The 10129-nt window shown below is 45.8% G+C and overlaps 1 protein-coding gene across 1 annotated transcript in view; it reads right to left on the bottom strand.

Moving 5' to 3' along the window:
* Positions 1-215: 215 nt before the first annotated feature.
* sphkap (SPHK1 interactor, AKAP domain containing) overlaps positions 216-10129 on the bottom strand; it is a gene marked incomplete at both ends in the record, with an annotated part of 53313 nt that continues 43399 nt past the window's right edge. The window contains 6 exons of the mRNA XM_080007536.1: positions 216-368; positions 1093-1277; positions 1781-1830; positions 2361-2444; positions 3467-3628; positions 5930-9329. Coding sequence (XP_079863662.1) covers positions 216-368; positions 1093-1277; positions 1781-1830; positions 2361-2444; positions 3467-3628; positions 5930-9329 — 4034 coding nt within the window. The remainder of the gene's footprint in view (positions 369-1092; positions 1278-1780; positions 1831-2360; positions 2445-3466; positions 3629-5929; positions 9330-10129) is intronic.

The following is a 10129-nucleotide window of genomic DNA, read 5'->3' as shown; positions in this document are numbered from 1 at the left end:
GAGCCGTTAAGGTGAGCGGGCGGGGAGGGGGAGGGTTTCTCAGCCTCCCTTTTAGGGTCGAGGGATTTTGGGGGTTGTGCTTTCAGTCTACAGCGGGAGACCCCAGTGCGATGGGCGGGGCCCGTGTGGCGTGGGACGGGGAGCACGGTGGGGAGCAGTTTTGGTTTTTTCTTTAATTGAAAAGTGTGAGCGGGATGCCGTCCCGAGACGCGGCCCTAAAGGGTCTCCAGCAGCCAGTCGAACAGGCTGGACGGGGAGCGTCCTTCCTCCTTCTCCTTCTCGTGGAGCTTGCTGAACTGCACCACGGCGCCGAACAGGTCGGCGATCCTGCATGCCTTCTGAGACGCCAGCTGGACCACTCTGTGGAACTGAGACGCACGTGACAGCAGTTAGGTAATGCCGCAGGCTTCAGTGTTCTATTAATATGCACTTTTTTTTCAGCCGTGAAACAGTCCTAGTTTCGAAAATAATGTGATGTTTTAATAAATCCTGCGCGGTAGGAGCAAAACGAGCAGTACGGAGAATGAGAGGGATCAAGTCAGATTACAAATATAAATCAGCCAGTGTTTTTGAAGTACAAATACAGTATTCCGGAGATGCAAATAACTCTGTTCCGACTTCGGTTTCAACTGTAGTACACCCCACGCAAAAAATAAATCTCCGCGCTGTATGTGTATTTTTTGTATATAAAGTGTGTTAGAAGTATAATCTACCCATTTTGAGAGTATACTTGAAGCGTATTTTTCTCATTCATATTAAGTACTCATTTAAAGTACAGCTTTTGTATGACTCATCATTGATATGGTATACTTGTTAAAAATGGGTAATATTTGTCATTAAAAATACATTAAAAAATGTATTTTTAATGTATACAACCACATCTTAAGTAACACAATGTTGGTATCTTCATTGTGAATACATGAAAAGTACTAAATATGCTAAGTATACTTTCAGAAAACACCCTTAAATATCCTTTTTTTTTTTTTTTTTTAAACGTAAAAATCAAATTGAACAATTCACATTACATTTGCCGCTGAAGTCGAATATACAGCCCAATCAACATTTTCAATATTGGTATTTGTTTGTACCCACCTTGGAGACCCATTTTTCTTTGGACTTCCTGACGTGGAGGGCAGGCAGGCCCAGTTCGGAGGCGGCGATCCACTGCAGGGTCACTCTGAGCTCCGAATCCACGCCCTCCGGCTCCAGGTCCCAGTTCACCACCAGCAGGTCCCTGGAGCCCAAACTGGAGTCACATGGTTTCACCGAGACGATCCCTGGAAGACGCGGGAGACATGGGACCACGTGTCTAAATAACGTCTCTACAGACATCCTCGTCATGGGCTACCTGTTTTTGTATTTATATTTGCTCATTTAAAACAATTGAAATACAACATTAGCTGTACATTTTGGTTCGTGATACATTTATGCACAAAGTCACAGAAATAGTAGATTATTTTGACTTAAATTATTCAGTGCACTGAATCATTGGATACTTTTTGCACTTTGGGCTATTCTTGTTTAATTAAAAAAATAATTCAGACTGTTAAGCTTTTTCGGTTCAGCAAGGCACCAGTCTTTACCGCAACAAATTCCGGATTATCAAGTGCATGCGAGAAGATTAATTAAAATAATTTTTGATGGGAAAAATAGCCCTAATATGAATAGAATAACCGTTTTTAACAGTTGGGGGGTGTTTCACAGCGGCGTTGCGCACACTTGATCCACTCAGGAGTTTAACAGGAGAGATGAACAAAGCAGAAGGACTTACTCCACTTACCAAGGCTGTTCCCTTTGTTCCCCGCGTGGTGGCCTTTCTCTGTCTCTGCGCTGTGGGAAATAAATAAGAAACCAATAAAAAAAAAATATTAAAAATAAATCTCCAATTTGAAGGTGTATCTCTGAATGAGGTCTTTGTGTGGGGAAAAAAAACCAACTTTACTGCAGCAGTGGGGGGGCAAAAAAAAAAGTATATGAACCTATTTTTGTGAAATGTTCTCTTTTCTCTTTTCAAGCCATTCTAAAGATGCCATTTCAAACGCCTGTTTGTCCTCGATGGCATTAAGCCGCTCCAGCTGCGTCGGTAAAAGCAATCGTCCTTCACGGCGTTAGAGTGGCACCATAATAAGAAGTGAGCCGCCGTCCGCCATGTGATACGACTTTTAATCACAGCTGCCTGTCTGTCACTAAGTCACCAGGCTGCCCTACAATGGGCGAAGATATCTTGAAATAAACAGCGATACCGTGTGAGGACATTTTACGTTGCTTTATTGAAATCCATATCGATGGCGTTAGAGTGACACTGGTATGAGAAATGTGTCGGTGGCGGCATGTCTTGTCAACTTGTCGCTGACAGTCACCTGATCACCGTGCTCTGCGACGGCACGTCGGAGAAAGCGTCCAGATCTGCCAGGCCCAGGCTGGACGCGCTGCTGGTCCCATTTCTGCAAATCAACAAAAACAACGGACGACATCGCTCACATCTCGCCTGATGACGGCCGACGTGATCACCGACTTGTGAAGTGGACAATAACGAGGCTCGGCGACGTGCGCCGTGTTGTTCATTAGCCGGCGATTAGTGTATAAATAGCAGCTGCAGCTGAATCGGACGCTGTTGGTGAGAAGCTGGTGATTAATGGCTGGTGGCCAGCTCGTCCGGAGATGAGGATGAGGCGCGGTTAGAGGGGTTGGGTGGATGAGGAGGGTGGAAGGGGTGGGGGGCGGCGTGTTGCCATGTCACTGCCTGAGGGTCACCAGGACATGGATTGGAGTAAACAAGGTGGATGGACGCCTTGCAGGAAGCCGAGGGAGTTGTGGGCGCCCAGAAAGCTACCACCGCCTGGTATTTCAGCAACAGGAATTCATCATCTACTGCTGCCACGGCAAAACTACTCACAGCCCCCCTCCCTGTAAACCCTACTGCCAGCAATACTAACAATAGTGTTGTAATAATATTAATTAATAATTAATATGAATTAATAACTGCTGCGTAACAATTGGCATTGTTTGTTGTTTCCCATTACCCCCTTGTAGAAGCGTAGTCTAACCAGCCAAATACTACAGTGTACTGAGCAAAGGCGGAGAATGTGATCAAATCCAGTCTCCTGGCTACAGGCGGAGGAAGCCAGAGTAAGAAAGTCCAAAAAGAATGGGACATTTCTTGGTAGAAACGAATGTTTTGAACCAACGGCATTGGATGTTAGAGGTCGGGGGCCTTGCGCTAGGGGAGTTGAGTGAGTTGGGCGTAGAAGCAAGGCTTGGTGCTTCTGTGCCACTTATGGAGAGGTCTGGGTGGAATGGGCGCCCCGGCAGGCTTGTACCGCAGCAGCACCGAGTAAAACAACATTCGCACAAGGCAGCAAACGTGAGAGCAGCGATGGGGAGTAGCAGAAGAGAGAGAGGGGTGAGGGTGGTATTGGCAGCACTGGGAGCAGCATGAGTTCGACTTGGAGCGGCGGTTACTGACCCCTCGCTCAGTTGGATAAAACTACTGGTCTCCTCGTGGGGGTCATCTTCAGGGTTAATTTGGGACCAGCTCCCCATGCTCTCTTCACTGCTAGCACTCATAGAACGCTTGTCCCTCTTGACTACCGCAGCCACCATCACAGCTGGCCTGTCCCTCTCACAGCTGGGGAGAGCAAACCACAAGAAGGTGGAGGTGACCACGGACTGGTTGGCTGAGCAGCTGGTCGGGCTTTGATAAATGTCTCCAGTACTGCGATGTGACTGCACATTATTTTCCCTCAAAAGTTTTGTTTTTGTCATGCCCTTTCTTATTTTTAGGAGTTTTATTTAAAACCTCTTGAATGTCAGTAATGGGCGAGATTTTGATTATTTGCCGAAGTGATTTAATCTGAATCGATGTCATTGAATTTCATGATTTAAAGAGAAATACTGTATGTCATTTGATTGTGGGCTTTACTACACTGCTTCTCAAAATCCTTTGCTTATAGGGACCATTGCATTGTCTTGTGTTTTTTGTTTTTTTTCATTTTCTCAGAAACTGATTAAGTTAAGTAGTCATAATCAGATGATTGAGGGGCTGCCATCTTCAAGAATTCCAGAGGGAAATCAGGGTATATTGACTTGGCAAGTCAATGCTCCGCTCTAGACAGACTCCACTACACTCCAATTGCTCCGTGATTGAATTTATTGTTGACTGAAAAGTAGCGTGCCCTGTGATTCTGCTGGAGCATGGTAGCCTTTTGCCTTTGACTTTCTCCCACCCTGTAGAAAATGTCTCATCTTGACATGTCTTGTCATGTCTGACCCAAATAACCAGGTCATGGCAACTCTCTACAGTACGTCAAATGACATTGTTTCCCTTTTGACGTATATTCATTCATTATTTAATCTCCAGACTAGATACTGTATACTGTACACCGATCAGCCATAACATTAAAACACTCACAGGTGAAGTGAATAACATTTATCGTCTTGTTGCAATGGCACCTGTCAAGGGGTGGGATATATAATGCAGCAAGTGAACAGTCAGTTCTTGAAGTTGATGTTTTGGAAGCAGGAAAAATTGGCAAGTGTAAGGATCTGAGCGACTTTAACAAGGACCAAATTGTGATGGCTCCACGACTGGGTCAGGGCATCTCCAAAACGGAAGGTCTTGTAGGGTGTTCCTAGTATGCAGTGGTTAGTAGCTACCAAAAGTGCTCAAAGGAAAGACAACTGGTGAACCGATGATAGGATCATGGGCGCCCATGGGCTCATTGGTGCACGGGGTAAAAGCAGCAAAGCAAAGTCGATCCCACAGAAGAACAAATGTAGCACAAATTGCTGAAAAGGTTGTGATGTGCTGGAACAACAATTGATGGGGTCCCTGCCTCGCAAATTCCAGGACTTAAACGATCTGCTGCTAGGGTCTTCGTGCCAAAAACCAGAGGACAGAGGTCTTGTGGAGTCCATGTCTAGACGGGTCAGAGCTGTTTTGGTGGCACAAGGGATAGCTACGCAATATTAGTGGTTATTAATGGTGGTTTTAATGTTGTGGCTGATCGGTGTTTGTGGTATTATAGACACATTTTCAGATCTTTTTGGAGCCTGCTTCATTTCATCAACTGAAAGACTCTTGAAAACGCTGCTGTTGTCTGTGTGAAAGTGGCCACCTCCCTATGTCTGGTGGAAATCTTAGTCTAGCTTATGTGAATAAAATGGATCTATTTAAGAATGTCAACGTACACTAACTTATCGACCAAAAAGCCCAAATCATTATATCCAATGCCATGACTTAATAAATAAATACCTTGTCCGGACAGTGATGGTCTATTAAATAGTGTTATCATTATCTAAAGTCAGTGAATCTCTGCTACCTTCTTCCTATCTCCCTGTCACCTAAGATGAGTAGATAATCCAATTGCAATCCACATGCAAATGTAATCGGTGCACTTTTGTGTTTGGGTTTCAAACGTGAGTCTGGCACATGGGTTCAACCACCATAGAGTGGATAAACAATGAAACACTAACAGCCTGCTTCCCATGCTTAATCTCCCTGGATGTATAAGTAACAGGCTGCATCGACCTGCCAAAAAAATGACACAGCTAAAATAGGTACTTTTGCCAGGAAACTGTGCCTGCTGCTGCTGCACTAAAAATATCCGAGAGCTAATAGTAGCTATATTTCATGCGCACAAACAATCTTGCAAGTGGAAGTCCTGAACATCACTCATTGAGTGTTTATTTTCAGAGATGAAACAATGACAAGGACACCTTAAAAAACTGCCTTGTCAATACTGTGTTTCTTAACACTCTTTCTGCATCAGACAAATCAAAAGCCTGCTGAAAATAAGTATCCTTTGATGACTATCCATGTAATCTTCCCCTCTCAGATTATCCTCCTGCTGGGCAGTGAAAACCTTTTAGTTTGGAGAAAATGATTAGCACAGAGAGGTATTGTGACCTGTGTAGATGTTGAGCTTACCTGCTGCTCCTGACTGTTGCTCTTTCTGAGTCCTTTGGGGGTGACACTTCTGGCACAAAATCCTGAGGGTGTGCACTTGCCCTCACAGGGTTGTGGATGGTCCCTTCTTCTTTTTGATCTCCCTCAATGTGGATCAGGGGTACATCTCTTGTACATCTTATTCTGGGTGCACTGTTGTCACTGGTCCCAGCATGCTCCTGGCTGGCTTTGCTTCGATTACAACTTGGCCGTGACTGTTTAAACCCTCTTCTTCGTTCCCCTACAGGCATACGTGGCTGTGGCTGCCATGCCAAATTACTTCCAGCACCTTCCAGCTGTCCTCCCAATGCGACAATGTCAGCTGCCAGGCGGTTGGCAAATTGCTGGACCTGGGGCTGCGAATCTCCTGCCGCTACCTCCATTTCAATGCTATCCTCTGGATCAGCAATGATCTTGTTCTTCCGCATCAAGGACTCGATTGAACTTGACCAAGTCTCATGAATCAGCATATCAGTTATCTGGTCAGTCTTGCCCCTTTGATAAAGGCATGAATCTGATTTACAAAGGCCAGTGGCTGACACTGAGATGGAGGGATAGGTGTTTAGTGAGTCTCCATGCACATTGCGTGCAAATCCATCAAAGGAGTTAGCCTTGATGGGTGACCCAACGGTCAGTCTTGAGTCTGAGGAGCGTCTGTCTGGAACTGAGGACTGTCGGATGCAGAACGAAGTTCTGGGAGAAGGTGGGAGCAAGCTGTTGCTCCACTCTTTACTCTTAGTAATGCCGTACTCTTTATTTTCCTTATCCATGTCTTTGAGCATGAACCTGTAGAACTCTTCTGTGATGCTCTCTGTGCTGGACTGTTTAGACAGGCAGGATGAGGTCCTGACATTGAGGTGGCCATTCTTTTTGGTGGCAGCCTGCTGAACAGCTGCAGCCAAGATGTTGCTGGCATTCTTCCCTGCGTAGTAGTCCAATAGAAGATCAAACCCCCGGCCTTCAGTTTCCATTTGGTTTACCATGAATCGAGAGAACTCGTCTGTGATGCTCTCACAACTTGACTGCTTGGAGATAGAGCTGCCCCTGCTCAGGTTCTGTCCCAGCCGGCTGCCTGGACCAAGGGTGTTTTGTGGTCCTAAGGGATCAGCATCTTCCTCCGGAATGCTCTCATAACTAGAAGCTTTACCCCGACTCCATCTCTCACACTGCAGTCTGCTGCGTGGCTGACCTGCTTTGGAGGTGTCAACCACGTTGAGCTCAGGGCAATTCATAATTCTTGCCGTCACCTCAGAAGCAAATAGGGCAAAGGGGTCCTGTGGTTCATCTGGGTTCACTGTCTCATCTACCACCCGGTTCACCAGCCGCTCCATCAGCTCTGGTTGCTCCTCTGTTTTCTTCTTGATCTCACTAAGGCGTGGTGCTCTGTGTTTCTTAGAGGCCGTGCTGCCATTTTGCCCCTCTTTCCTCTTTAGTGCGGTGCGACAAGCAGGCAGCAGGTACGCTTCAGGCCCTTCTCCAGTTGCCCCTTTTAGAGCACAAAACCAAGGCTGTTTCCCTGTGGAGTTTTCAAGGCATATTGCAGCCAGCTCTGTAGCCATTGACACCACTGTTGCAGCCAAGTCATCAGCAAAGCAATTAACAGGTGCCCTGGAGTCTGAGTCCATTCTTAGAGAGAGCAGAGAGCTGTAGTTGTTGAGGGTGGACTGAGTGGTCAGGGAAGACTGGCGACTGTCACTGTATGTCCCCAATCGACTCCTCTTTTCTGCACTGATTGCTGAGATCTCACTCAGAGGCTCTCTGATAGTTCCCTTGCTCTGCTGGATCTGCTGTTGGTCAGAACAGTCCTTAACAGACATGGAGATACCTTTACTCAGACTCTGTCTTTGCTGCTGCTGTTGTTGTTGTTGTTGTTGTTGTTGTTGTTGTTGTTGATCTTTTCTATGTATAGAGATGGAAGAAGAACTCAGAATTTCAGTTTTCTTCTCTTCCAATAAATATTCCTCATCCTTCTGTCCAGGAACCATGGTGATCCTATCTGTGAAGGGTAGCATGGTAGTGTGGTTGTCATTATAAATCTGGCTGTAGCCACTCAAGTGCTGTATTTGACTTAATGGTTCCCTAACCTCCTTGGTTCTAATAGACTCTCTGGTCCAAACATTACCATCTTGTGTTTCATATGGCCCTTCATTACAAGTGGAAATGTCATCGATTTTTTTCTGTGTCAAGCAAAGGATGTCAAAGAGCAAATTGTTCACACTCTCCTGCAAAAACACCTGAAGGTTGGGGGCATCTTTCCCAGGACCCTCAAGTTCTTTCTTCTTCTTTGCTTTCTCATAAGCATGCTTAAAAAGACTGTCTGCAACCTCACAGAGAAAGTCATCAACCTCTGTTTCTTCTACATAAGATTTCTTTAGGCAGGTAATACCATCCACTATCTTGTTATGGGTGACCTCCAACAATTGGGCTACACTCTTGTAACCCTGTGGCTGAGCCAGCACTTCGGCTGCTTCCCTATGTAGGACCTCAGCGATGTTGGCCCGGAAGCCCTCAATACTGGTGCCCTCTGCCACACTGCAGTGGAGAGTGAAGGCAGCCGAGGCCTCAGCTGCAGACATCAACCCCCTAGATGTTGTATAGACTTCAGCAGAGTCAACATCTGAGTCAACACCCTCTCCGACCTCCTCACTTAGTTCTACAGCCGCTACGGCCCCAGCAACTTTAGCCATGCCACACATAGCTGAAGAGAAGGAGTAGTCAGCTACGTCCTCTGACTCTTGCTGCTCCTCTGTGTCCTCCGAGGCCGAGGTTATCTGTTCCGTTATTTGTGGTGTTGTAATGGTGCCAATGATATTAGCAGCACAGGCCAAGGCAACCTCCACTGGTTTGGAGGGGTGACCTCCATTCTTGTGCAGGTTATGTGGCTGATTCCCATGCTCTGATGTTGTTGTGGCGTCAGTAAAGTCATCCTGGTCAGGCAAATGTTGGGCCTGGTTCCCTGGCCACTCTGTAACCCCCTCAGAGCTATCGGGGCTTTGAACTATAACAATTTTGGGTAGTTCAAAAGAGCAAGAGTGTTGCTGGGAAGTTTCCCTCGCTTGTGAGAGACGTGTGGAGTGTGAGGAGGGGCAGGAAAGGGAGACACTAACAGCGGCCTCAGGTACAAAGGATGTCTCATCTTGAGAGAGGCGGATGAAGGCATCTTGTAGCACTGACTCAGCCAGGTTGGTGGCATAATGACCAGCTGACTCCTTCTTGTTGAGGCTGGTTTTCTGAGGCCCCTTTTTAGTGGGAGCACTCACAGTCACTTCAAAGTCCTCGGTGTCCTTAGGATGAGCCGGTTGTCCCCTCTGAGGTGTGAATCTGACGCAGTGCTTCTGTGCAACCTCTACCAGGCTCTCTGCCACCTCCCCACTCTCCGGCACTGTGGAGAGAAAAAAGGGAAAAGGTGGATCAAGAGGGAGAGAAATAGAGACAGATCAGTCATGACAATGCCAGTCTGTGTCAGTGTCTTTTCCCTTGCAATGGGAAGATGTGTTCTTGAGCCTATGCCCATTCAATTTACCCCTGAACCTTTTTGCCAATTTTTTTTACATCATGGACCACCATCCATCAGACTTTTGATCCGACCAGCAGTTTAAAATAATTTGTCTGTCCTGTTTTACACAGGGTTAGCCATTGTTATAATTATTTTCATTATGTCTGCTTTGCTGATTCTTCTGCACGCATATTGTAACATTGGGGCTAAAAGATAAGGGTGATTATTGGAACGTTTATTAATTGCCTAAATGAAAACGTTTTTTAAATGGCGTCCCATTATATAATGAAATTCTGCAATTATCTTGTACCAGAAATCCTGCACAGCCATCTAAAGCAGTTCTAATATGGTGGAAATCCATGTACCTTGATCATGTTGTCCTGATATGGGAACCTGACACTCATTTTGGAAGCTAGAGCGTTCTTATCTGTGATGATCTAATTATTAATGTTAAACTGACTTTTAAAGACAGCGCCAACTCGGCTGTGTTGGAATTTCATATGTGAGATTAATTATAGATTAAGTTCAGCGCCCCAGCTTGATGATACGAAAGAGCTCAAGGCCATATACATCTAAGTACAGCATAGCAATGGTCTTTTTTGTGTATCTTCTCACAGCCACACAAATGCTAGAGAAGTGACCCATGAAGCAAGCCAAAAGAGAAGTAAAGGGACAACAGCATATGA

This window comes from Zeus faber, assembly GCF_960531495.2.
Source record: "Zeus faber genome assembly, chromosome: 9".
Lineage (NCBI taxonomy): Eukaryota > Metazoa > Chordata > Actinopteri > Zeiformes > Zeidae > Zeus > Zeus faber.
Note: the sequence above shows the minus strand (reverse complement) of the source record. Positions and strands in the feature narration are given on the sequence as shown.